Raw genomic sequence first — 27983 nt, forward strand, 5'->3', positions numbered from 1 at the left:
GATGCAACTCAAATCTTTCCTAGGCTGACAAGCAGAAGCTAGGCCTTTATACTGATCGGAACAAACAGTGAGAGAGGGAAGAAGCAGAGCCCTGTCAGTCCCACAAATTGTTAATTATAACAGGGATGGCGTAGGGAAGGTGGTATGATATTGTTAGGGTTGCCAGCTTTGGTTTGGGAAATAGCTGGAGGCCTTGGGGGTAGAGCCAGGAGTCGGTGGGATTTGGGGCTGGGAGGAGCCATGGTAGAGTATCATGCATACCATTTTCTCCAGGTGAATTGATCTCTTCATTCTGGAGCTGAGCTACAATTCCAGGGGATCCCCAGGTCCCACTTGAGGACTGGCATCCCTAGTATAGCCCAGTCTTATCAGATCTCAGAAGCTAAACAGGGACAGTCCTGGTTATTACTTGGATGGAAGACCTCCAAGAAAACAGCAGAGGAAGACAATGGTAATCCACCTCTACTTATAACTTGCCTTGAAAAGCCCCTTGTGCGGGGGGCACCATAAGAATAGAAGGACACTGTGCTGCAAGGAAGCAAAAATATACAGAACAATCCAAGGTTCCTGCAAATCCAAATGGGAAGCAGAGATATCATTCAGGCTTGGATCATATCTAAATTAGATTACTGTACTACACATTACACAAGGCTGTCTTTCAACAAATTTGGAAGCTTGAACCGGGCCACAAATGCAGTGGGGAGACAATGGATGGGGAGTGAGGAATACTCATAGGATCACCCTGGTGCTGAAAGGCTCCGGTGGAGAGATGCAGTATTATGTGAAAGGCATAGAGTAAATGGTGAGAAACGTTTCATTCTCTCATAGCTAGAACTTGAGTTGCTCCCACCAAGTAATACGTCAGCCATAGGCTTAGCGCACAGGGAAGAATATTTCACATGGCCCACAATTAAGTGGATGGAATTCAGTGCTGTGAGATGTGCTAAAAGACATTGGCTTAGATTATTTTTTTAAAAGGGCAAATCCATGGTTCTAGAAACAGATTTATTTACCGTGGTGGTGAAGCAGAGCTCCCTGACCCCAAAGCAGTCTACTCCCTGGAGATCTAGAACAAAAAAGGGTCACATCCTGCTTGGGGGCTTCTTTGAGTCCCTATCTGAAACAGGGAGTTGGGTCGGGATTAGGACTCTCTTTAGATTTCCTTTTCTCTACTCTCAACACACTCCTCAGTAGTACGAATAAAGCCTGCTTCCAATTTTGATTCAGGGAAAAGAAAAAGTGCAACAGTTCGGCAAATACTGGCACAGGAGATTCCCCATAGCATAGCCTTGGGCACCTTTATGAGGCTTTACAAAGGCATCACCTCCCCGTCTGCAATTTCATCAAAGTTCGCCATTATTCATGCCTTGAGTCTGTTCAAGCTCTTCTCTGGCAAAGCAAGAGCCTTCTGGGCTGAAAGAAAGTTTTCTGCCCAGTGAGAGGAGGACTGTCTGTTCTCTGCTTTGAAGGAAAGCTACAGCTTTTCAATCCTGCAAGTTGAAACAGAAACCCTGAGTGTGAGATAATATCCCTGGGAGCCACAGTAAATGCGTGTGGGTGTGTGTGATGGTGTTGAGGAATCAGACATAAAACACAGATGCCTTTCGTCACAAAGTCTGGTAAGTGGGTAGCCGTGTTGGTCTGAAGCAGCACAACAAAACAAAATCAGAGTCCACTGGCACCTTTAAGACCAACTAAGATTTATTCAAGGCGTGAGCTTTCGAGTGCAAGTCTGAGGAAGAGTGCTTGCACTCGAAAGCTCATGCCTTGAATAAATCTTTGTTGGTCTTAAAGGTGCCACTGCACTCAGATTTTGTTCTGGTAAGTATATCCACCATCAACCGCCTCACTATCTATGCCAGCTTTTCTTCGCTCCTTCTCAGTGTAACACCTTCAAGCTCTTACCATTTCAGAAACAAGTAGCAGTTCATTTGTAGCATCAAGTTGGAATTATTTTTAACTTCATGGTGGCGTAGAGAAAAATGCTTTGATGTGACTTTCTCTGCATGAATGTTGCCGTAAATAAAGTCATCTTGAATAAATGGATTGGGGGCAAATATCCCAGACTGAAAACGGGAGACAGTCATGACAACTTTAAGCCCCCATTCACTCCGCCAGAGCTTTCCCTTAATGGGGACAGGATTGCAACCCGATGCAACAGCTAACGACCAAAGACATGCGGTTTGAAAACACTCTCATGAGCTGGCATTCACATATTTTGATTTGCGTGGGTTGTAAGTTGCACTGCCAGGCATTGCACTGTACAAAGAGACCTTCATGAAAATGAGTCAGACCAAAGGTGCATCCACGTGCAGTCAGGCCCAGACGTTCATCTCTGATTGACAGCTCTCCATCATTTCAGGAAGAAGTCTATGCCAGCCACACCAAGAGAGTTCCTTTTAGTGCCAGTCGGATCAGGAGGCTAGTGGGCCCTTGCAAGCTGCCCTTCCATGGGTGTCCAACAGGAGTAGACTGGGAGGCAGAAATGGCCTCATTGAGGGGGGAAAGGAGGATGAGAAGGTTCTGGTGGGGCTTGGTCTGCAGGGTCACAGCACTGGGGTTTGAGTCTTTGGCTTCCATGGACAGCTCCCACCTACCTTGTATAGGGTGAGGACTGTTCCCTGCCTGGGTCTGGGGTAGCCCTAGTGGGGAGGCAGCTCCACGGCCATCCGCCCACCAGGACTTTTTCTGGTGACCTCAATGGCCAATCCATCCTTGATGTCCAGGGGGTGAGAGGTGGAGCCTCCCTGGAATCCTAAATCCATTGGCAGAATTGGCAAGTCAGGGAACTTGCAGTTAGAATTAGCAGGCCCTGGAATGATTTTTGCTAGAAGCCTTGAACTGTTCCTGGTCATTACCACCCAATAGTGGCTTATAAGGTTAGCTTAGTTTCATCTCTTGCAACCTCCCAATGTTCTGTAAGGCCTTTGCAAGAGCAATGTTTTATGACTGCTGCTGAAATTTTTGCTTTTATGGTTCCCACTAATTTGATATTCGTTCTGAAACAGGTTTTCAGCATTTCCCACATGCTGTTAATGTTTATGAGTGCTCCTCGTGCACCTGTATTATGATTTTAAAAGCTTTTTCATCTTGTAAGCTACCTTGAGTGCTTCATTTCCAAACAGAAAGGTAGGGAAGACATTACTGAAATAACACACACCCTGTCACCTTGTGAACTTTGTCTCTTCTTCGCCTTCTTGTAGGTTCCATCATAAGTCCCAGGCTCACAGGAGCCAATTCCTAGCCTCCTGGGAATTAGGCTCCAAAATAAGGGACTCTCTTAGGAAAGGCCAAAGTCAATGGACTTGGCTTAGCTTCCCAGGGTGCCCAAGGTAAGTATTGTGAAGCCTTAGACATTTTCACATGAACACATAAGGCTACTTCACACATCAAGATCAAAAGCTGCTTCAAACATCAGGATCAATATTGTCCACTGAGACTTGCAGCATCTCTCTAGCATCTCAGGAGGAAGTTGTTCACAGCACCACCCATTTTTAACTGGAGATGCCAGGGATTGAACCTGGGACCTTCTGCATGTCAAACAGAGATTCTGACACTAAACCATAGCCCAAGGTGCCTACTTTGAAAGAAAGGAGGTGCCCATGTTCTTTCCTCTTGATCCTTAATCAATAAACCTACTGTTCTTTTTAATAAATGTGTTCTGTATTTGCTGAAGATGACATTTGCAGCTCATCTTCAAATGCATTTCTTTACCCCTTTGAGAGCCAGAGAAATTTTCGCCTTGCCACTGCTGGATTTATATGGCACTTCTAAAAGTGACATTTATTGCATTATTTGGGAAATTTGTATGCCATCTTTCCTGCTAGAGGCGGCTCACAAGTAAAAGCAGTACCATCATTAAACTAACATAAATTTATCAAAATGAAATCAAAACAAGACATTGAAACAAGTTACTGGAAAAAGGCCAGGGGTATGAAAACAATAGAAGACTACCACTGACTACCCTAAGAAATTCCATAAAATTTGGACCAGAAGCATACCATTTGGACCAGAATTTGGACCAATAAAATTTGGTCCAGAAGCATACCATAAAACAGCTCTCTCTCTCTCTCTCTCTCTCTCTCTCTCTCTCTCTCTCTCTCTCTCTCTCTCTCTGTATGTATGTATGTATGTATGTATGTATGTATTCCAAGGCTCTGCTTCAGTAGTTAACACAGCCACCCTAAACAGAGCAGCATTATTTCTAAGTTCATTGATTTCGATACACTTAGAAAGGTGTAAATCGGTTTAGGATGGTGCTGTAAATCAATGAGCAGGGCAGGGCTTGTATTTCATCTCGAGTATGCATGCACGTCCATCCATGCTCATGAGCAAGAAGGCATCATGTACTGCATACAAAAAGAAATGTCCAGGGAAGTAAAGTGCAGGGTTTGGTAGAATCATTAAAAAGCAAGAGTCCAGTAGCCCTTTAAAGACTAACGAAATATGTGATGAGGTGTGAACTTACATAATTTTATTTATTTATTTTATTTATTTAGATTTCTACACCGCCCATTTCTTTGCAGCTCTGGGCGGTTTACACAGAACATTATAACTTACATGAAACATTATGCAGACTATAACATCAAAACAACTTTAAAAAAACATCAAAAGATTACAAAACCACAATTATAATATAATAACAATTAACAGTAACTTTGGGAGAGTCCTGGGCAGGCGTCTTGGGGGACCAGCAGGTGTTCTGAGTCGGTCGGCCTCAAGCAAACGCCTGGTGGAGGAGCTCCCTCTTGCAGGCCCTGCGGAACAGTGGAAGTCACCGATCACTTCTTCACAAATTTTGCCACAAATCTTCTGCCACAATTATTTTTCCGCCTTTAAGGTTCTACTGGATTCTTGCCCTTTTCTACTGGTACAGACAAACATGGCTATTCCATCTTGATTCTGCAGAACATTTGGCAATTCAACGTGGGGGGGGGGGTAGAGAGAGGCCTTGGGCAGAATATGAGAAGGGAGGATTCTATGTTGTCCTCTGTAAAAGGCTGTAGGGAATGTTATTTCAGTAGAACAAATATGGCATCTTGGGTCAAATGGCAGTGATTCACAGAATGACTCAGCAGGCGATGATTCCATCTCTCAACCTGAAGGACCTGAATTCTTCCCCTGTGGCTAGAACTTGACCAGGACCAGCATGACATCCATTGCTCCTTTCAAGTTTGTCCTTGAAGTACTGATACTTCTCTAGACTACAGGACTACGTTCGGAATGTTCTAGTGCAATTCACAGTACAGGCTCAAAGAGCAAGACCAGGGAAAGATAAAGAGGGGGGAAATACAATGGAGTGCAGATATGATCTATGGAGATGGATGGGTGAGGAAAGATGGGCTCCCAGGCTGAATGGTACTAACGCCAGGTAACAATTTGTTATCATCCATTCCATGTGTGATCCCTGATTGGGTAGGATCAGTGGGGCCAGGAGCCCTGCAGGTTGATTGAGCATGGGCTCAGATCAAGATACTATTTGCATCTTCCCCACTCTGACAGAATTTGTTCTCATTCCCTTGCTAAAATAGATGCAACCTCTCATATTTTGTTGGAAAACCCTCTATAACATGGTAACCCTCATGTAACATATTGTATTGTATATTATCACGTAAGATGTCATTTTATTCTACTGGGGCTGGTGAATTTGGACAATCCAATATGTGTGATCCCCTTTCCTACTCTCAGATCAAAATCTTAATATAACTCTGGATGTTGCCTTTTCTTTTAAAAATTTCTTTTGTCTTTTGGGAAATACACAGAAAGGATCGATGATCTTTCAGACTGATACACTGCAGAAGACACGGAGCCATCGAGCCAAGGGGCTGAACTAATTTGTTGCAAGAGCCAGATCTGATGCAAATGTCCCTTAGCCAGGCTGGGGCCGTGTGCCATGAAATGTGTTGCCATGTACTGGAAATACAAACTGTATAAAGGAAAGCAGCTGGTAAGCTCTGCATTGGTGTGTCCTCACAGGCTGGGGAGGGGTGCAGAAAAAGACCCACTTTGGAGAGCCAGCGGTGCATCGCTGGGCAGATTCCCTCTCGCTGCCCAGAGAGGCTACAAACCCCTTCCCCTTATACAAAGCGGTGAGTCTGGGCCCCAGGGTAAAAACATAAAGCAGCTAGATGTTTCAAACTCCCGCCTGCCCCTGAGCCATCATAGAAAGGGCTTGGGAAGACAAACTAACTCCTCCACCTGTGGAAGTGGTGGTGGTGGAGGCCCAGGAGCAAGGCCATATGCATGGCGGGATACAAGCCAAGCAAAGCCGGACATGCTGGAGATGTCTGTGTAGCAACTGCTGCCTCTGGCCAAGGCCGACAAGTGATCCATAGTGGGGCGATGCTGGGGGTTCAAGCCAGAGATCGGTAGCATGTTGTGTCACTCCCGTGCGGTGCAGGATCATATGACAGAACAGGTACTGCATGCACATGTGTGGCAGAGACCACTCAGTGACCTCACCCAGCAACCAGTGCAGCTGGAGCTTGCCGGCAATGCTAGGGAAAGTGGAAGGCATCAGGAAAAGAAGAAGACTCAACAGGAGATGGATTGATTCCCAATTGGTGTAATCCCATACAGTTCACCTTCTAAGCAAGTGTGGCTTAAGGATTCGCATCACCGGAGCCAGTTTAAGGATCTGCGGGGCCCTAGCAGAGGACAAGCATGGCAGGAGCAGTCAGACTGGGGCAGAGGGGCCGCCCACAGTGGAAAGGGAAAAGTGGGAGGAGAGAGGATACAGTCCTGACCCAGGGGGGGAGGGAAGGCACCATAGGGGCCCCTGGAAGTGCAGGCCCCAAGCACATGCTACATGGAGAAATCAGCCCTGCTTCTAAGTGGCCATTTTCTCCAGGGGAATTGATCTGTCTTGCCTGGAGATGAGCTGTAACCCCGGGGGATCTCCAGGTCCTACCAGGAGGCTGGCATCCCTACAGTCATGCTTTTAATTCCCAAACCGTTGCTCTGTGAGAATCTTTCATATTATATATCTAAAAATCACTTGCCTCCCTCTTTCATGTTCTTGTTGAAAGATTTATTTCTAGGTCACATTAACCTATGAGCAGTGGTGCAAATCGGATCATCTTGCCTCTTATCTGGGGATGTACTACCATCTAGTGGTCATCTGCAAGAATGTCTAATTTTCCAACACCACAAAATAAAGGTGTGCAGAAATAGCCTGTGGCATTTCTGATCAATTTGGATTCTACTGAAAACAGCATCAATTTTTCATATGACATCCGGTATTTTATTGCATGCAGAGATCAGCACATAAATTTCCGGACATCTGTGCAAACTGGCGAGGACTGCAGTCACAGAAAACTCAGGAAACCTTGAAGTGAAATTGAGAAGTATGTCCCCTGATCCCCTGAAAATATCAAAAACATACAGGTACATATTCTGCTAAATGTATGTGATCCCACACAGGCCTTTAATTGTTATCAGCTGTTGGTGTGGAAGAAACTGTTATTCATGGAGAAGACAATCAAAATTTTCTGTTCTTATACATGTTGCAGCTTCTCTCTGTCTCTGTCTCTGTCTCTGTCTCTGTCTCTGTCTCTGTCTCTTACCGGTCCGTAGATCAGTTGGTACTGGGCCGCAGCTCCTCCTCATCTTCCTCCCTGGCTGTTGCCTCGGGGGCTGCCCTACCACTCTGCCGCTGGCTCACCTTTGGTGCTCTCCGGCAGCTGCCATGGCTGGGGCTCCCCCTCAGCATGGCACTGCGCTGTTGCTGCTTGCAGCGCCCCCGAATGGGCGGCAGGAAGTCAGGGGCACCAGCGGGAAAGCAAGTGGAGCAGGGGCTCAGGCGGCGGTGACGTCCCTCAGCAAAAGACTACCCCCCCCCCCGGGCCTCAGTAAAATTGTCAAGCATTGACCGGTCCCCAGTGATAAAATGGTTGGGGACCACTGCCTTAAATCACTTTATTCAAAACATTTACAGAAATGGCTCCCTATCTATATGCTTGGAAGCTGCTCTTGCTTAAAGACACTCAAAGAAATCCTCATCCAACTCAGCTGTCTCGGATCAATATGTATTCGATATGTCAAATCATTTCAGATAATTTAGATGAGAGATATAATCAATTTAAGGTTTGCCCGGAGTGAAACCATCTCAAAGGAATACAGAAAAATATAATCACCTAGTCTCCTCGATTTGCTGGCTGTGGAAGCCAAAACTTGGGAAACACCCATTTCGGCTTCTACAAATGGTATCTGTTCCTAGTTTTCTGGCAATTACTCAGTTTCCAAGTCGGTGAACTTATTCACTCGTGTTAGCCATTTGCTTGCAAGTTGAAGCATCTTGTATTTCTTGTTTCCTAACTCCAAGGCATGCTAGCCAGAGGCGTTTGTGAAAGAGAAAAATATAAACTGTTCTGACAAAGGCTTTGAGGCCCTCTAGAACAGGGGTAGTCAAACTGCGGCCCTCCAGATGTCCATGGACTACAATTCCCAGGAGCCCCCTGCCAGCAAATGCTGGCAGGGGGCTCCTGGGAATTGTAGTCCATGGACATCTGGAGGGCCGCAGTTTGACTACCCCTGCTCTAGAACTTCGTGGGATAAACCTCATTCCCTTAGTTCAGCCGTTCTCAGCTTCTTTAACATTGAGAAACCCTTGAAACATTCTTCAGGCTTCATGAAACCCCAGAAGTGGCACAATCATGCAGAATATGGTTGAGAAGCATAGCTGGGTGAGCACATCCTTCTGGGGCCCCTCCCCTTCCCACCCCTACAGGCCCATCATTGGCCATTTTGGGAGGGCGTGGGTGGGTCGACATAACCGTATATGGTCATATCACCTGGTAGATGTTTAACAAATTTAAAAAGATATATTAAAAATTAACTCCCACCCATTCAGGAACCCCATCAAGGGCTGTCAAGAAACCCCAGAGTTTCACAAAACACTGGGTGACAGCCTGCTTTAATTTAACACAGCATTGGTTCAAAACACCCTCAGCCCAGCAATCCCCCCCCCACCCCCATTCACCTTGCAGTCAAAGGAAGTGAGCCAATCAGGGTACATTTAAATTCAACATTTTAGATTTCAAATTTTGTGACTTTATCTGATTATGTACTGTTGTTGTTGTTGTTAGGTGCAAAGTCGTGTCTGACCCATCGCAACCCCATTGTGTACTAGTCAGTCCATCTCCTGCTGGGTCTTCCTGTTTCCCTCCCATCTTCAGCTTTCTCTAGCATTATTGTGTTTTCTCCATGCCCAAAGAACGATAGCCTGAGTTTAGCCATAGTAGCTTCTAGGGAGAGTTCAGGCTTGATTTGATCTAGGTTTTCACCAACTACCTACGCAGTGGGTCTCTCGCCCTGATAGTCTCTTCAGTATGTCATTAAGCTTTCAGTAAACGCATTTGTGTTAAAACTAAGTGTACGTTTTTTTCCAAACCACGAACTTCCAAGGTACAACTTTCACACCCTCCTTTCCATGTAGCTGTGTGGCAAGGATAGTTAAACGATAATATTCAAACCACGATTCTCGTCATCGCTAAGTACGGTTTCCATTACATCCTTTTTTTCAGCAAGGAACGGAGGTTTGGCTCCACCTCGTCAGGGACTGAGGTCATGATGACTTTTCCCAGTGATTACCTTTAATAACAGTTCTGTGATTTTTATCTCCCTTATAAAGCTCACAAAATCCCTGCTCGCTTCAGTAAATACACATAACCTTAAGCGGCGTGGAATTCAGTGCCTTTGCCTTTGGTCATAGCCCTGCATTGATGAGCAGACTCTTCATGGAGTGGAGGGTCAGGATCATACCAGCCCAATCTCTTGGCTAATCCAAACCACCACCACCTCTGCCTGCCTGTTGAGCCCTGGAATCCACCACTGCAAACTGGATCTTCTGTACACATGGGAGTCTACATCCATAGGTTCCAAGGAGTAAGATCAGGGTACAGAAAGAGACGAGTGAGGTAAAAATAGAAAAACAATACAAGATAAAGGGTATGATTTTTTTTTCCTGACCACTTTGGGAGAGTATGTCCCCACAAGAATGTTGTGTTCCACTAATTCCAATCTATTGGTGATCCCCAGCCCCAAAGAAATACGTTTGGCCTTGACTAATGGTATGAGCTACCACAGAGATCTGGGCTCTTTTGGGAGTACCAAAGTTCCAAAGGCTTGTAAAACAGTGTCTTCTACCAGGCATATGGTTGAAGCCAAAACAAGCAAGAATAACATCAAACTGGGCCCCCTTTCTCTCCTTTCCCCTTCCCGCCAGGGGAAATAACGGGTTTTTAAAAAACTGAGCAACCCACTAATGTGTCCCTGGGAGTGTTACTCTTGTTAGTAGAGTGATTGGATTTGAATTGCTTAAAACCTTGTTTTTATGTTTTTAACTGTGTATTAAACCTGTTATGTAAGCTGCCCTGAGCCTGCTGTGCAGGGAAGGGCAGCCAAAAAAAATTCAAATAAATAAATGTATAAAGAAAGAAAGATTAGACTGACAGTGATAGCTTCAAAGGTGGATGTTTTGGCCTGCAGTAGAAGAGTTTGCTTTTCCCACCATTCCAGAAGATTTATTGCCCTCTAGAAAAAGCTTTCTGGAAGGGAAGGTAGCTCACCACAAAGCAGTACAATCCTTGAAAACTTTCACTGCTGGGGAATGCTGAAACCAGACTTCTTTTTGCATGTGAGCCTCAAGTCTTCTTTGCCTTATTTCTCTTGTTCTCTTCCAGCACCACTCCGTACTTCTCTTCAGCCTGGGCCACTTTCAGCTGCAGGGACTCTGCTTCGGGATTCTCTGGTACGGCTGCCCCCTCTCCAAGTGGTACTTCAGGAAGTTGAGGGCACAGTTGGTCTTTTTGGACTCTTGGTACATGTTGGTGTTATCTGGGAGTTTATGTTATAAAAATGGCAGAGTTAATGTATAAATGATGACACCAGACAAGGCAGTTATACTGTGTATAAAAAGACAAATTTACTTGTCTTAAACAGGATAGGGGAAACTGGAAGGAAAAACAATAAAACACATAGTTTCCTTAGCTCATACAGGAGCTCTATGCCTTAGCTGTTACATGCTGAAGATTCAAGAGGGATCTACCTAAAGCAGATCTCTTCTCAAACAAAGGGAGGGAGGAGAATTCTTCTCTTCCTCCTAAAGTTGCAGACCTGGTAAACAAGCATGAGGCAATGGCTCCTAAACAAATCTGCATATCTATAAATAGACCACATGACCCACTCTGCCTGTCCAGCAACAAGTGTAAACAAATAGTTAACCCTGTAACTGATAGTTAACCCTGTAACAGTCTGTGGCTGGCTCTTGCTAAGAGACAAAGTCTAACAGTACAGAGCTTTGGTCAGCATGTCCATCACCCCTGACATTTCCAAGTCATGCTGGAATTACTCTTGCCTTACTGTTCACCATTGGCGCTTCTCGTGGCAGCCTTGAAGAGTTAAATTTGAGTCCAGTAGCATCTTGGAATCGGGTTGTCAGCTCCTGATTGGGAAATACCTGGGGATTTTGGGAGGGGAGGTAGCCTGATGGTGGCAGGGTTTGAGGAAGGACTGGAGATTCGTTGTAATAGTGGGAGATCTCCAGCTACTACCTGGAGATTGGTAACCCTTTTTAGAGAGCAACAAAATTTTGGGGGTATGGGTTTTTGAGAGTCAAAGCTCCCTTCACTGGATACAGAAAAATCCAACCTGCTTGGGAAAAATCTTGGGTGGGCAAACATGGACAGATCACAGGGAAGAGTTCGGGGCTGCTCTTGATGCCGATTTTAAAAACATCCCTGACATTCTAAAAACACGTTCTCGTTTTTATAAATGGAAGTTATCATGTGTCAATTAAGGAACCTCATTTTCCAAACATTCATACCTGGAGTGAACAAGGGTTCCAGTTGGGGTGGTGCTTCTCCAGTCCTGCTACAGCCCTGATTTAAATGTTTATGTATGCTAGTCAAGGCAGATGCACACCAAGGTATTATGGCCTTTCATTTCCTTGCAGCCCTAGATGGAAAAGAAAAACAAGCAGGTTGAGCCCCCGCCAGATGGTCATAAATGTCTAATGAACTATGTTTCAGTCGATGAGTCACAAGTTATGGTGCCCATTATGGTACACTGTGAATTGCATGCTCGGAGTTCTAGGAAAGGTTGCCAGCTCTGGATAGGGAAATTCTTGGAGATGATGAGAGTGGGGTTTGGGGAGGGGCAGGACTTCAGTAAGGTATAATGCCACAGAATCCACCTTCTGAAGCAGCCAGGTTCTCTAGTCTCTGTTGCCTGGAGATGTTGTAAACCCAGGAGATCCCCAGCCATACCTGAAGGCTGGCACTCATAGGACTTACAGGAGGTGGGTCTTTCTGTCTATTTCTTGACCCTCTTTCCAAAATCTCTTTCCAAAGTCTCTGCCAACCACAAACATAGAGGAAGCATAGAGGAAATACTGCACAGACAAAACCGGCTGGCTCTTCATTACATTCGAATATGAATCCAGTTCTCAAGTAGTGAAGTTTGCAGTTCAGTTCTGCATCCAGAAGATGTGCCCTCCCCTATCTCTAGACACTTCCTCCTACTCTCTTCCAAAAAAACAGATTTAACTTGCTTGGCCAAATACTGAATTTTCATCTTCTGCTTATGGGTGAGCCCATGAACTGAAGCCCCGGCCATCTGAGCTCCACACCCTGACCCAGCCAATGATTTGCAAAGAACAGCATTTTCAGGAAGGCTTAGAAGGTGTACTTAATTGCTCCGTGTGCCCGTCACAGCATGGTTGTGATGCCGCTGTTGGGAAATCCTTGGATTCCTTCCAACTTGTGGGAGGTGAACACCTCAGCTACATGGCCTCGGATTTCACAAGACCCACCTGCGCTAAGAGAGAGATGTTTCTTCATTTAGGAAACTCCTTATGTTTAGAAAGAAAGCCTCATGTGCTAAAGAAACTTTACTGGAAATGACGGTCAACTCTGTGTTAGCATGCAGAGCATAAGGTGAGCTTCACACTTGTTATGCAACAAGAAGGTACGTGGGAAGATTCCCTTACGCCAATAACCTGGTGCAAAAACAAACGTTGACCATGCGATGTATAATGTGTCTTCAAGACAAAGGAAATATTCCCGAGTTCCTTCAGTGCATGTAACACTATAGTTCCAGGAATCGAAATCTCATATGATTTTGTCTTCAAAAAAGTGAGTGAGAAGCCCCATTGAGATCTGCTCCAGAAGAGCTCTTTAAATCGTGGAAGGGGATAGAATAGATTGTACCACCCCACCCCCACCCCTGGCAATACATCCTCCAGTTTCAAGATGCTGCAGGATTATTAATTAGCTTGTTAAAAACAGCAAGAGGTTGTCAACCTGCAGCTCTCTTTCCACATATCAGCTGGGGTGCTCAAAGACCACGGAGCAGATCCGACTCTGCTCAAGCAGCTTTCCTCCGATTGAAGTGGCTCTTCTTCCAGTATTTAATAAAAAAACAAATATATTTTGCTCAGTGGTAGGGGTAGGAGCTATCCTATGTATGTCTGGATGTCGTTCAGGATCAGCAGTTGCACTGGATCCTTCCGAGTGCCATCCTAACTGGAGTTAAAATGGATGGGAAGGCAGGACGGTCTGCCCTCACCAGGGCCTGTGGAAGCCAGGAGGCGCCCCACCTCACTACTTTGAAAAGCAAGGTCTGTCCTTTCACTAATGCAGAGGGGAAGGGGGGGGGGAGGAAGCGAGAGAAAGATTTGCATCATCTAAGAGGGAAATGTGGGTTTGCCGGTTTTTCTTGTCACATCACAGTGTTCCCAGGAGCATGATTACAATAAAAGTGACCTAGAAAGCAAAGAAACAAGCAGAAGACCAAGAGGAAGTTGATTTTTAATTCCCTGCCCCTTCCAGGAAAGTCCTTTAAACCAGTGGTCCCCAACCTTCTTATTATTAGCCGCGGCCCGGTACCTACTGATCCACGGACTGGTCCCGGTCCCCAGACCAGTGGTTGGGGACCACTGCTTTAAACCACATATTGAAAGAAACCTAGTGCAGGAATCTGGGCTTCTCTTCTCCTCAGGCTGTTCTCACAGAGCAGTTCTGTTAGGGCTCTCTCTGTTACAGCTCTCTCTGTAGGAGCCCCACCTACCTTACAGGGAGAGGAAGGAAAATGTGTCTGCAAGCTGCTTTAGGATGCCTTTGGGTCATGAAAAGTGAGGCATAAAAAAACCTCAGCAGCTCCTCCTCCTCCTTCCCATTATAGCTTTACATTAGTGGGAAATTTTCTGCTCTACTGTGGGTGTTTGGTTGCTGTTTTGCGTTATGGATTTATGAATATTTATCAATCCCGATATAATATCATAGTTTAACCAGAATGACTCTAGTTGGTGTGACTGTGCAGGCTAGGGTGATCAACCTACAAGGGGGGGGGGGGGGCTGGAGATCTCCTGGAATTACAACTGGTCTCTCACTCAGGTCTAGCATGCAGGTGCCACCCTCCAGACAGGAGATGATGGGAATAAACAGGAATTACAGCTCATCTTCACACAGAGCAGTTCCCATCATTTCTCCTGGAGAAAAGTGATGCATGCCAAAGCTGCAGAGGGAGCTGTGCCTGGCTACGTCAGCAATGCTTGGGTGCCAGCATCCAGGTGATACTTAAAATAAGACATGGCTTTTTGTTATGTCTGAACTGAGCCACGGTACTCTCCTTCTTATTCTTTGTCTTTTGTTTGTTGGGTATGGCAAACTGCTGCTGTGTTCATGTCTCATTTGGGGCAGCTGTTCAATCTGCCTCGCTTCTGTGCAAGATTTCTGTCCTTTGTTTCAGAGGATGGCTGTATTGCTGGGGGACAAATGTATCCTGCAAAATTAAGCTGCCATGTTGGATGCATCTGCTGCTCAGTCCCCACTGGAGGCATCATGCAGGGTTGCTGCCACTTCTCTCTGCCTCTATCGGGGGAGCGACTTGATCCCAAGCGACTTCACTCCAAAATGTGGAATTCATTGCCAGAAGATGTAGTGATGGCCACAGGAATAATCAGCTTTAAAAGGGGATTAGGTAGATTCATGAAAAAGAATTCTATCAATGAGTCCTAGCCATGGTGAGTGAGGGGAACCCCTGCATTCAGAGGCACTAAGCCTCTGAATCCCAGAGCCACGAGGCAGCATCTAGGAAAGGCCTTGGTCTGCATGCCCTCTTGTTGACCACCCAGGGGAACAGGATGTTGGACTAGATGGACCACTGATCACAGAACTTTTCTTAAGTGATAAAACAGGGGACACTTCAGCAGCCTATGCTGTTTAGAATCATAGAATCATAGAATCATAGAGTTGGAAGGGGCCATACAGGCCATCTAGTCCAACCCCTTGCTTAACGCAGGATCAGCCCTAAGCATCCTACAGCATCCAAGAAAAGTGTGTATCCAACCTTTGCTTGAGGACTGCCAGTTTAAGGAGATATAGATTGGTGCCATTTATATGACTGCTCTTTCTGTAATGAGCCTTAGACCTAAGAAATGGTTGAAGAACTGTACGCAGGAGTCCCAATGCGCTCACACCATAGATCTAAACTGGGGCATTGTGTCAAGGATTACTAGAAAGGGGATTGGAAATAAAACCACTGATATTATAATGCTCCCAAATGGTGCTGATAGAAAACTGTAAACATCTTTTGGGGCATCATACCAAAGCATTGCCCCATGTCTATTACAGAACTCAACCCCCAGTCGTATCCCATCTGAAAAACCTGGAAAACACTGCTCTAAGTGGAACAGCAGGTTTGGGATCTTCCCTTAGTAGATATATTGTCACTGGAGGACAAAGGAGTATAGATTAGTTTAGCTCAACTAAGCACTCCTGGCCCTGGATTACTGGGTTACTTTTGACTAAGGTTGAGCTAAATTAGCATTACATCACAGCTGGACTGAATGCCATCGCAAATGATTACGACTTAATTTGTGTGTTTGTCAGTAAGCAATGACATAATTCCCCAGGATACATTTTTCCTTGGGTCATGGTAGAGCACAATCCTTTCAAATGTCCCTACATGCATTGGTTTATGCATATAATCAGGAGCAATTTTACTCAGTGATCTTCTTGAGATTCAAAGGCTAAACATGGATGGCCACCACAGATGGAAGGTAGTATTTAAGACAATTGTGTACCGTTCCAATGTTTTCTCAGTTATGAACTCAGTTGTGGTGGGCAAATAACCCTCTTTCATTTCCCCCCCCCCCCATCTCCAATACGGGGACAACACTGACCTGATGGTTGTTAGGTTGATGATGATGGCTGTTGGGTGTACCAGTCTCCAAGTTGGGATCTCCTGGAATTACAACTGATTTGTTGGCTGCACAGATCAGTCCCCCTGGAGAAAACAGCTGCTCTGAAAAGAGGACTCTGTGGCATCACATCACTTCCGAATTCCCTCCCAGTTAATGTATTAAGCATGTTTGTATTTTTAGTAAAAAATAATATAGTTATTTGGGTTTGCCTGCGTCCTTTATAATAGAGCATCTCCCATATCTCCCATATAATAGAGTTTATCTCCCTCCATTTCATGGCACATCTGGCCCTTGCGGACAAAGTAACATTTACGTCTTTGTAACAAATTACGCCTTTGTAACATATGAGTCCAATACCACTGCACAACAGTATGTTGCCTTATTGGGAATCTTTGCTGTTAGACTCAGATGTTGTTACCATGTTTTGTAACCCACCTGCCAGTTCACTGAATAAGTTCGTTTGCTGTTAGATTCAAATATTGTTGTCATTTAAACATTATCATATTTTGTGGCAGGCTGGCTCCTTCTATAGCACTTGTGCTTTGCCGTGATTACCCATGACAGACTACACATGAATATATATGATCAGATTTATTAATACGGTTAGAAACCAGCAAACAAATTTGATCGTTAACACGGGGCAGACGAAAAAGACAACAGCAACAATATGGTATAACAACATAGCAAAACATTAAAATTATCTGACTTGTTTGAACAAGGCTTTCTGTTGCCTAGATGTTAAAAAGCAAATTTTTCAACTTCACTGGAGACTGCCTTTACCGTCATTCAGCAAAAATCTTAACAGAAGACCCTATGCATTGTTCAGATAGCTGTTTGAGGGCTTAGACAGACAGACAGAGCACATGTTTGAATATGGATGTAGTGAGAGCAATATGTCTGACTGATAAGGCTGCCAACCTCCAGGTGGTGGCTGGAGATCTCCCCTATTACAATTGCTCTCTAGATTCTAGAAGATAAATTTCCCTGGAGAAAATGGCTCCTTTGGAGGGGGGACCCTTTAGCATTATACCATGCTGAGGGTCCCCCCCCCTCAGGATTCATTCCCAAAATCTCCAAGTCATTTGCCGATCCAGAGCTGGCAGCCCTACTGACCATATGAGTATTGCCCATGTAAGTGCCGTGAAAGGTCATGCATTAATATGAATGTGGGAGACAGAATGAAAGGGAGACACAGAGAGAATATACACAGAACACTTTATGCTCCACAAACAGCATGTAGGTCTGTGCTTCTGTCATCAGAATGGTGTGAACTGGGTAGCGTAACAAATTGGTATTTTCCTACCAAGTCCCTTGCTCAGTCAATGTTGTGCAATTGTGAGCACAATGGAAAACTCAGAAGAGCGTTGGGCTTGACAAGCTGCGTAAACATAAGGCTTGGCAGGGCAAGAAGAAACCAGTGACTTCATGAGGGACGGTGGATGGGTTAGGTAATAGGTAATAGATGCTTTATTTAAAGCCTCCTGGAATCCTCCTTGTATCGGCTTCAGCAGGCTTTGGTTTAGTTCTCAAGGTCAAACTACACATAATGCCAGAGATAAGGATGTGCTGCCACAGTGGGTCTTTGTTAAAAATCTAAGCAGCTGCAGGGGGTTCTGAACCCGGTTGAGAAAACTGTGCAGGAGAAGGTGTGTAATGGGATGGTTAACCATTTCCCCCTTGTGGTGCTTTCCTGGATTAATTCTCACAGCCTTCCCTGAAACTGCCTCTCTCTCCCTCTCCTCTCTCTCTGTGGATTTAACTGAGATAGTAAATCACTGGCTTAGATATACTACATTAGACTGTGGTGGTGGGGAAGAGATGCAATTCTCCCTTGCAAAAAATGAGAGAGAAAGGGAGAGAGGGCATGCTAGGACACTTATAATTCTGAGAAAGCTTGCATGTGAAGGAAATCTTTGGCAGTCTGAAATTGCTGGCAGGTAGCCAAAGTAGTCTGCAGTAGAAGAGGTATATTCAAGTCCAGAAGCACCTTAAAGACCAAAAAGATTTTCAGGATATGAACTTTCAAGACTCAAAGTTCTCTGGCATATCTGACAAAAGGGAGTCTCTAAGGAGCTACTGGATAGTTTCCATGAAACTATCATGGAATGTATGGGGGAGTGGGGAGTTTGCTTCATTTCTCCATTTGCTTTCATTTCAAAGACTTCATTAATTTTTTCCATTCATTTTAGTTGGATTCTATTAAATACTTGGGTCCAGTAAGGCACAGAGACTCAGCTCCAAAAACCAAACCAATTTGCTGGAATCAGAAATACTGAACAACAATCAGAAATGTGGAAATTATATACACATTTGTGGCTCCTGCCAAGACGTGAGATTGACCATCAGCTAATCAAAAGTCTAGATCACAAGATGTTTTTTAGCCTAAAAGACAACAAAGTCTTGGGCCTCAAGGGGTACAGCATCCCATAAATTAGGTGTCCCTATTGAAAAAGCCCTGTCTCTGCTTGCCTCCTGCCTTGCCTTTGAAGTCAAGGGTACAAAGAGCAGGACTAGAGAGAAAGATCTTCCAAGGAATTAATCTCTGTTGTCTATAGATCAGTTGTAATTCTGGGAGATTGGCAGTCTATGGTAGAAAAAGATCCCTGATCCCTGGCCTCCTTTAATTGGAGGTGCCAGAGATTGAACCTAGGACCTTCTACTATCAAACCACGTGCTCCAGCATGTTTGTTTCCTGGTATTTGATACTCACAGATCCCCTCCAGTACTTGGAGGAATGATGCATGCGTGTTCATCCAATAGCCTCTATTACAAAAGGTCTTTGGGGTCAGCTTCTGTGAACTCTGTTCCAGAAACATGACTTTGTGTGTTTTAAGATGCATTACAAAAAGACTTTGTTGTATGGTCAATGATTGACAGATGTTAGCATATCACAATATGTGTTCCAGTGAAGAAACAAAGAATGGTGCTGCAGTTGCTCCACAGTTGTTCAGCTGGGATCTACAGCAGATCTATTATTATGTTATACCAAGTATGCAATAACGAAGTTGATAGATTTGAAAAAAGAGCCCAGCAATATTCTATTCTATTGTATTCTGTTCTTGATGTATCTCATTCTCAACATGACACGATCTGCAACTACTTAAATATGAAAACTGGGGCTATGTAGAAAAATGGGCATTTTCCTGCAAACTTGTGGAATACCCCAGGTTTGGAGAAAACTGTGAAAGTCAGGGGGGGGGGGTCGGAAAAAATTTCCCACCTTCCAATTGTGGAACATTGTCTGCAATTGCTCAGGAAATGTTTCTTTGCTGGTCTGACCCTGTCCACCCTTCTTATCACGTATGGCCAGAGCTGGAGGAGAGAGAGCTGCTGCTTGAGCCAGTAGTTACAGGCAAATGCAGGGGAGAGAGAAGGGTGGGAGATATGAAGAGGAATATCAATGGTTGATACTGAAGAGGAATCTCAATGGTTGACTGAAGTGGCAGGACAAAGGGGAGCAGGCAGAGAACTGGATTGGAAGGATGGAAGATGGGGAAGGTGGCAAGGTGGCAGGTGAGTAAGCAGGTAGGGAGGTTAGTGATGTAAGCAGGCATGCAGGAAGTGCAAATGTCTCTGCTGCCTCTACTGCCACAGCAGTCACTCCAGCAGAGGAAGCGACACTACAGGTGGGCTGGCCAGACAGGGGATAACTGGAGGGTTTCTTCAGTCACTAAAAACTTCACAGCTGCACTCATAAAGCTCCGCAGAATTTCATTACTTCCACATTATAATCTTGCAATTCAGGCAACACGTCGACTATACTCCGCTTTCTGTGCATTTTGTGAATCCCAAGGAAATGCGATTTCCCCCCTTCCCCTGGGAGGGAATTTATAGTAAAGTGGAAGGTGAAAAGTTGCATTGGCTTCCTCCACTGTTTCCTGCCTCAAAATGATGTTGGTTGAGATCCAACCAATGCTGTGTCTCTGCCCGCCTTCCTCCAGTCCCTGCTGTTTTTTTAAAAACAGGATTGTGTTAAAATGCAATTCTAAAGTAGCACAAGCACAACACACACAATGCCTCCCCATCTCTCCCTCCAGCAAGATTGTAAATTTGTAAATTTCATTCAGGGAAATGGAATCTTGGTCAATTTCATGCAGGGGGGGTCTAGGAACATTGTTAATTTCATCCAGCAGCCTCTTGCAGCTTTTTCCAAGTACAAATAAAGTGCTGTCTTTATATTGCTATGTAGGAATGTCCTAACGTAGCAACAGAGGGGTTTCTTTTTTAATAACATGCACTATTGGGGGGGGGGGAGGCAACTGATGACACAGAATGCTTGCCTGAAATAGCACACTTAAAACAGAGGTGCGAGCACATATCATTTTCCCCAGGCTGTCTTTAAATTTGCATTGCTTTTGAGAAGGCCAGCATATGGACACCAATACATTATTGTGCATGCTCAGATTAAAAACAAAACAAAACAGAAGGGAGCCAAGGCAGGAGTCAGGAATGCTGACTCTCCTGACGGAAGTGTAAAATGCAAGCCACGAACAGACTCCTGGACGGCACTGGAGAAAACCACAAATGTAGAATGCTATGTGCAAAATTGGGTTCCGCATCCAGAAGTGAAGGCAACAAGAATGCGCTGGCAAATAACTGCAGAAATGGTCCTGGGCAGGGCAGTGGGGCGAATAGGATGAAAGGTGAGGCAGTCAACAGAACTCAGGAGGAGGCAGGTGTAGGAAGAAGGGGAAGAAACAGAAACAGGACGGGGGAGACAAAAAAGGAAGGAATGTGTCCAGGGGCAATACAATCAAAAGAATGCAGGGAAGGGGAAGAAAATGCATGGGATTCCCTCTGTCTCTCACAGACCCTATACAGTCTTATTCTGTTATGTTCTGTTTTAGTGCACATAGTTTAAAGAGGGGTGAAAGAGGATTCCAAACTTTAGCCAACTCCTCGTCTGTTTTCCCTACTGGAATTAATCACGATACCAGGAGCAACAAGACTGTACTTCCATTAGCGATTCTGTTTTTCTTGATTTGGCCTGGAGTTTGCAATCTGGCTCACTACCATGAGCCATCTAAATTGGTCATACCTTAGCATTTCTGGCAAGAAGAGTCCCCCACCCCAAAAAATGCCTTCCTGTTTTCTTAGTCTGCATTTCTGTAGTTTTAAATGGGCTGAATAAATCTGAATTGAATTCATGCAATTTATGTATGTTTCAATGCACTGAAGTGCATGGCCTTAGAGAAGCAGCATCAAGGTAAGGCTGTTATCTTATGCGTGATTACTTGTGAGCCAGTGCATAATTTAGGGCTGCAAGTAATTTTTGTGTCGCCTTCAACCCTGTGGTACCGTAAGAGGCTTACTGCAACTTTATAGCAAGTTACAAAAGAACTGTGAAATGATTGTGCATTTCACTCACAATTCTGTTTAATACAATAGGATATGGTTTGCTGTCAACATGCCCTGTTTTTAGTCTGTTCCAGTTATTTCAGCCTATAGTGTTGTGTAGCAAAGCATTCTTTAGGCTTCTGAAGCCTTCTCTTAGCCCAAATATTCCTAGTGCAGCAATACAAAGTTGTCTTTCTAGGCCAGGAAAGATGAAACAGAAACAATACGTGCCAAATGTGGTGCTTATGAAACTGCAAGGATTATCAAAATATAGACTACAGCAGTGGTCCCCAACCCCGGTCCGGAGACCGGTACCGGTCCGTAGATTAGTTGGTACCGGGCTGCGGCTCCTCCTCCTCTTCCTCCTCCTCCTTGGATGCTGCCTTGGGGGCTGCCCTGCCGCTCTGCCGCCAGCTCACCTTTGGTGCTCTCCAGCGGCCGCCATGGCTGAGGCTCCCCCTCGGCGTGGCTGCTGCTGGCAGCACCCCCCAGCGGGCAACGGGAAGTCAGGAGCGCCAGTGGGAAAGCAAGTGGAGCAGGGGCTCATGTAGCGGCGACGTCCCTTGGCAAAAGACTACCCCCCCCCCCCCGGGCCTCAGTAGAATTGTCAAGCGTTGACCAGTCCCCGGTGATAAGAAGGTTGGGGACCACAGGACTACAGGACATGAGGTGGAAACTCTGCTCTTCAGATGAGGCTGCTATCTTTTCAGTAAGCTTTTAAAGGCAAATCTTCACTCCTCAGAACCGAGCCCTGCCAGTTTTCCCTGTGACTGTGCTAACTGCTGACTCATGGTTTGATAAACTGCTAACTAATGGGATTTGGAGAACATGAGATCCCCCCCAACACAATCGGTTGGACCTAACCGGTGTTTCCAGTGATGAAAAAGGAAGGAGTGATTCCCTTGAACTACCAAAAAGGCTATGCTGGTGATTTTGGGATCTCTAATAGCAGGAACTCTGTGGGATGTGGACTGTAATGAGAAGGTGAAAATGGCCAACACTAGACAGAAAAGCAGGCTGAACCAACCTGGTGAACATTAGAAACAACATCTTAATTTAAGGGGAGAACATTTTGCCCATCCTTTCCTTACAAAGTTCAGGAAGAAAGATTTCTTGATTTTTGTCATTCTGAGATTTAATATTAAGATTCATTGTAACAAATGCCTTTGGTTACTTAGGAGGAGACCAGGAAGTCTTTCTTGTGGTATCCACCCATAGTGAGTTTCGTACACTAAGTACCTGGACCAGAATGAACTCCGGCAGTTTAAATGTCATTATGATGTCAGCCAAGATTCCCCGTACTCAGTGATATCATCTATTATATGGGGAGGTGCGGCTCAGTTGACAGAACACGTGCTTTGTATGCAAAGGTTCCAGGTTCCTTCCAATCCTTGCATCTCTAGTTAAAAGGATGTGGCAGTACTTGCAAAAGACCTGAGCTGTTTCCAGTCTGAGTAGAAAATATCAATCTTGATGGATCAATGATTTGATTCAGAATAAGGCAGCTTTGTGAGTTCATATTTATGGATGCCCTAAGTTACTGATCAGTGGCACTTTCCCAGTTATGAAAAGAAGTACTGAAAAGAGGCTTGTTGGAGATGGATCTCTTTTAATTACTTTTTCTCACAACTTGGAAAGTGTCTGCCATTAATCACTAACCTTAACAGTTTTATTCCCACAATGTCTTTGTGAACAACAATTGAACCCAAAGGACTGGTTCGCTTTTCTAGCAAGGTATTACCATACTGCATATTCAGGATGTTGGGACGCTGTTTATTAATTTGCTACAATTTACTTTCTCCTTATATCTGTACTCTTATGATCCATGTTCTATTGTCTGAGGAAGAGTGCCTGCACACGAAAGCTCACGCCTTGAATAAATCTTTGTTGGCCTTAAAGGGGCCACGGGACTCAACTTTTGTTAATCATCAGGGCAGACTTTGCTTGCATCACATCTGCATCTGCACATCTTTAATAGTTGCGGTTCATGTAAGCTTCTGCTTTTACGCTGTGGCAGTAGCTAAAGTGGATGATGGGGTCAGACTGTTAATCTCTTTAAGACCTAGAGCTGCATACTGGCCTGATAATCGTACTTACAGCGTACGGTGTCACTCTTTTTTCGAGCAGGTCTCCAGTTTAGCTAGCATGCATCTCTTGTAACCTTTGCGTAACAGTGTAATGACTAGGAGCCCAAGATGAGCATGCAAAAATCTCTGGCACTTGCTTCAGTCATGAGATGAAAAGATGACCACGGTGTTATCTCTTTTAACTTCAGTCTTTAAATCTGCTGTACAGGAACAACAACACTGGCCTATTACACACTATGAAGAGCGATACAAATCAGCATTCGCTTGGCAATTAAAACTATGGAGATTAAGCAAGTTAAAAGATTGGCTTCTAACTCAGTTGCACTAGTACAGTGAACCAGCATTGCAGAATATAAATGACTCTCATTGGCTCTAAGAAACATGATTTACACTCACTATAGTTTTGGGGGAGGGGTCAGTGTCTCTATTTTGTTATCAAAGGAACAAATTTGTGCTGGGCATGCTCTGTAATGGAATGATCATACAAATTGCACATCCATTACATGCAGCTAACTCTAGATTTCTTTGGCTTTGTTTGCAGTTTGCTTCTGGCTCTGTGAGGTTCCTTTACAAATAACAGCCAGCTTTAAAAAACTTGTGTAGCCACAGGAGTGGGTATGCACCAGACTTTGAGGCAAAACTTTGGCTAGACCCCAAAGCAGGGAAGGATTTTCATTCTGTAGAGGATTGGATTGCTTTTTAAAAAAATAATTCCCACTGGAATTGCCCGGGAATTGAACTTTTTACTGTTATGCAAATACAGATGGCACTTTTACAGCAGCAAATGACTTGTTTGTTTAATGAAACATTCAGCTAATTCACTTCTTGGGAAAGTGGGAAGATTCACACCTTTACCATGAAAAAGGCCCTTAACACAAACATAGGCCAATGTGATGTAAAGTCAACATTTTTTTTAGTAGTTCCTATGGTTTTTTAACTGCAACCTGATATACAAAAATGAAGTAGGTGAAGCTTTATCCAAATATTTACATGTCAAGGTAATGTTAAAGGTACTGGAATAAGTAAAGTAGCAATCCTAGGGCATTTGGTCATTTTCACTAATACATATGGAGATTCTGTGCCCCTGAAAAGTGGCCTCGTGATTGTCTGTGAATAATATTTGAAATGCCTAAAAATCAATACAATCAATGCAGGGGGGGGGGATCAGGAACCCTTTTGGCCTGGGCCTCAAGATCAAAGGGGAATGCAAATTTAGGCCATTGTTAATTACATTCAATAAGTTTTGCAATGTGTTTTTAATGGGCATTAATGCCTTAATTGTTTATTTTTATTCTGCTGGGGCCTCAAAAGCTGGAACTGGCCTTGTCCTCTTCAGACCTCTGGGAATGGACCAGAATGAAGCAGGTTTTGGCAAAGCCAGGGTTCAAATGCCCACCTGACATGGAGCTCACCTGGGCTAGTCACTCACTCTCAGCCTGACCTATTTCATAGGGTTGTATAGCAAGCAAGAATAAAGGGGAAAGACAACAATACAACCCTGAGTTCCTTAGAGTAGCAATCCCCAACCTGTGGGCCGCAGACCACATGTGGTCCTTCGACTAATTGGAGGTGGGCCCCGAAGGACGCCTTCTCTCCCCCCCCCCCCCGGGCCTTTACTTCATCCCCCCCAGCCCTTTACAACACACTTCATTGTTGTGGCATGTCTGTATCTTATTTTGAAGGGATGTTTAAACATTACCATAGCGATCAGAGAGCGTTAGGGCAGTGGTTGAGAGTAGAGGAGTAAACTACCCCCCCCCCCCGGGCCTCAGTAAAAGGCGTTGAGTGGTCCCTGGCATTGAGTGGTCCCCGGTGATAAAAAGGTTGGGGACCACTGCTTTAGAGGAAAGATAAACACAGAAAGAAGAAACATGCAGTGAAGTTGAACAAGCCCGAGGGAAAAGAGAGGAGTTTTCTACACAGATACATGTGAATCTACCTCAGGATCTCCCACCAGGTAAAGGGTTACCAACCTTGCTTTTCTAATGTCCACTAACGTTAGACTTCAGTTGATCCAGGTACAATAGGAAACAGAACCATTTGAATAGCCCACAGTGGAGCAGTGGCTGGAAGGGGAATTGAAAGAAGTGAGTAAATGACAGGTGGTGAAGGTCTTGTAGAGTAATCCTAAGTAGAGCTACACTCTTTTAGAGGCCAGATGTGTGGCATGAGTTGGGACATGGTTGCCTGACCAAACTCGTAGTTTCTGCTCACCTCCTTATGGGTAGGGTCCAATCTGCAGAAGTTAAAATGACTGAACTGAGGTGATCATGCTTTGGTCACATTATGAGAAGACAATAGTCATTGGAAAAGACAACATTGTTGGGAAAAATTAGAGGCAGAGGGAACATGCGATGGATTGATTCAGTAAAGGAGGCCATAGCTCTCAGTTTGCAAGACCTAACAAGGCTGTTAATGATAGGATGTTTTGGAGGACAGTCATAGGGTCGCCCTGAGACCAAACCTATTTGACTGCACTTAATGCATATACAAGGCCAGGGAGTCTTTGTTACATGCACTTATGTTTATAATGCAGATATGACTACATGCTAAGGTCATACAGACAGAAACACTCACAGGGCCTGCTCTGGTATTTAATGGTTGAATGTATACTTTTATATGCAAAACACTGATGCCCCTGTGGATCTGCTTCTTCTGATGAACACAAGGCTCATGTGCCTGCCTGGCTTTGCATCTTGGTCTTGATGACGAAAGGTGGAGATGTGTTTGGAATGGACTTTTCACACACTCTTTTTGAACAGGCTGATGCTTCACAGGGAATCCACAAACAAGTACAATCTTATTTAGTTTCAAGTGATTTCCCTCAGAGTAATGACTTACTAGTATGGGCTGATGATTGAAGGACGAGTAAAGCATTTAAACAAGGGGGGGGATAGGGCATTCAAAGAGTTGACAGCAGCTTTGCTGGCCATGAGCTCCACAAAACCTTCAACATCTCAGCACATTGATAGAGCAATTCTTCTGCAAACAACTCTCTGAACATTCCCACTTTCTGGCTTTCCCATCACTAATAAAAAACATTTAAATAGCAAGCTATGGGTTGGATTCAGCCAGGCTTCCCAGTCAATTTTGCCCAATCCTCCCTTGTTTCAGCCCCATTCCACAAGGCCTTTGTTGATGAAGGCCCCATGACCCCCCAACATAGCTTTCTTAGTGGTCATAGGTGACCCTTCCCCCTTTTTCATGACAAGGGGGGAGAAGGCTAGGATCCAACCCTATGTCTGGTGGGATTCACTGGCTCAGAGAGGCAGCAGACAAGTGTACACATTCTAGATGAAAAGTTTCAGTATCTTAGCTTAGAAGGAAGCAAACTCGTCCCTTCCCAACAGGGATTTAAAGCTATGGGCACACACTGCTTACTATGTAGTATCAGGAGCTGAAGCAGAAATTACTCGCTTACCGAATCTACTTTGGCTGTGTCTTGGGAAAGGAAAGGAGGAAGGCTGAAGCCACTGCTGGGAGGGGCACACTGTGACCAGTCTTTGACTTCAGAAGTTGTGAAGAGGGCGGGTGTATCAGGCAAATCAGCGCGGTTGAAGTCCAATGTGCTTTTCTCTGCCTGGCCTTATCTATGGAAGATGCCTGAGATCCCCGAAAGGACTGCTGGAATAATCGGTGACAAAAAGAGGTGAGAAGGGCAGGCTCCCCGCACAGAGAGATAGTGGCAGGGCATGTTTTGAGAACTGGTGCGGTAGATAACCAACTGCTTTGTGAAAGAGTGAGTCTATCTGAAGGAACATGAGGAGCATGTACGTGGGCCTGAATACTCTCAAGGGCCCCTTGCTGTGAAGAATATCTAGCACTGAACAGCCTCCTGTGTGTTATTACCACTTGTGAAATGGGCAAACAGTCTGAATGACGGGAGTACCGTAGGATTGTTGAAAAACAATGGAGCAGTTAGATAATGCTAGAAAAATAAATGCTAGGGTGCCTCACTGCCTTAGTTTCTTTTTCTAATGCCATGCCTTTAGCAGGAATTCATCGTGGTTCACCATCAAACCACTTATTGATTTTCTGCCTGTTGAGAAAACTGCTCAGAATTCTTGCCAAGAACAACAACAAGAAAAAAGTAGCTCCCCTAGTGAAGTATCCCAAACCTAAAAGCCACAGGAATACCATTTGTGAACGCCGAGCAAAAACAAAACGGTTTGGTCTTTGTGGAAGTCTCTGTCTACACGATTTCGGTTTTTTGAATTGGCTATGGGTCACGCCTGCGACCTGCCTTCTAGTGCAAGAGGGTAGGGGTACAAGGCAGCAGGGGAGCCTCCCAAATTCGTAGCCTGGGGCTTCAACGCTAAAACAGAAGAATGCTGGGAGGGGACGGCCTGGAGCAC

At 44.8% G+C, this 27983-nt stretch overlaps 1 protein-coding gene and 2 long non-coding RNA genes across 6 annotated transcripts in view; 2 read left to right on the plus strand and 1 right to left on the minus strand.

Annotated features, from left to right (window-relative positions):
- Window positions 1-10804, plus strand: LOC143819294 (uncharacterized). Of its 3 annotated transcripts, none has more exons than XR_013224897.1 (6): window positions 1-93; window positions 3204-3332; window positions 5763-5947; window positions 7029-7159; window positions 7257-7386; window positions 10683-10804. It is a non-coding gene; the product is annotated as an uncharacterized LOC143819294 (long non-coding RNA). The 3 variants fall into 3 exon arrangements; XR_013224898.1 differs by lacking the exon at window positions 1-93 and adding an exon at window positions 367-451; XR_013224899.1 differs by lacking the exon at window positions 7029-7159.
- LOC143819295 (uncharacterized) lies at window positions 10801-27231 on the minus strand. Of its 2 annotated transcripts, XR_013224901.1 has the most exons (4): window positions 27050-27231; window positions 25602-25694; window positions 11825-11955; window positions 10801-10836 (listed from the first exon to the last, which is right to left on the minus strand). It is a non-coding gene; the product is annotated as an uncharacterized LOC143819295 (long non-coding RNA). The 2 variants fall into 2 exon arrangements; XR_013224902.1 differs by lacking the exons at window positions 10801-10836; window positions 11825-11955 and adding an exon at window positions 23232-23828.
- Window positions 27156-27983, plus strand: part of SLC39A8 (solute carrier family 39 member 8) — a 28093-nt gene continuing 27265 nt past the window's right edge. The window contains exon 1 of the mRNA XM_077300763.1: window positions 27156-27277. Within this exon, the coding sequence (XP_077156878.1) occupies window positions 27228-27277 (50 nt within the window). The 5' untranslated portion in view covers window positions 27156-27227. The remainder of the gene's footprint in view (window positions 27278-27983) is intronic.

The sequence above is a fragment of the Paroedura picta genome, chromosome 10, assembly GCF_049243985.1.
Source record: "Paroedura picta isolate Pp20150507F chromosome 10, Ppicta_v3.0, whole genome shotgun sequence".
NCBI lineage: Eukaryota > Metazoa > Chordata > Lepidosauria > Squamata > Gekkonidae > Paroedura > Paroedura picta.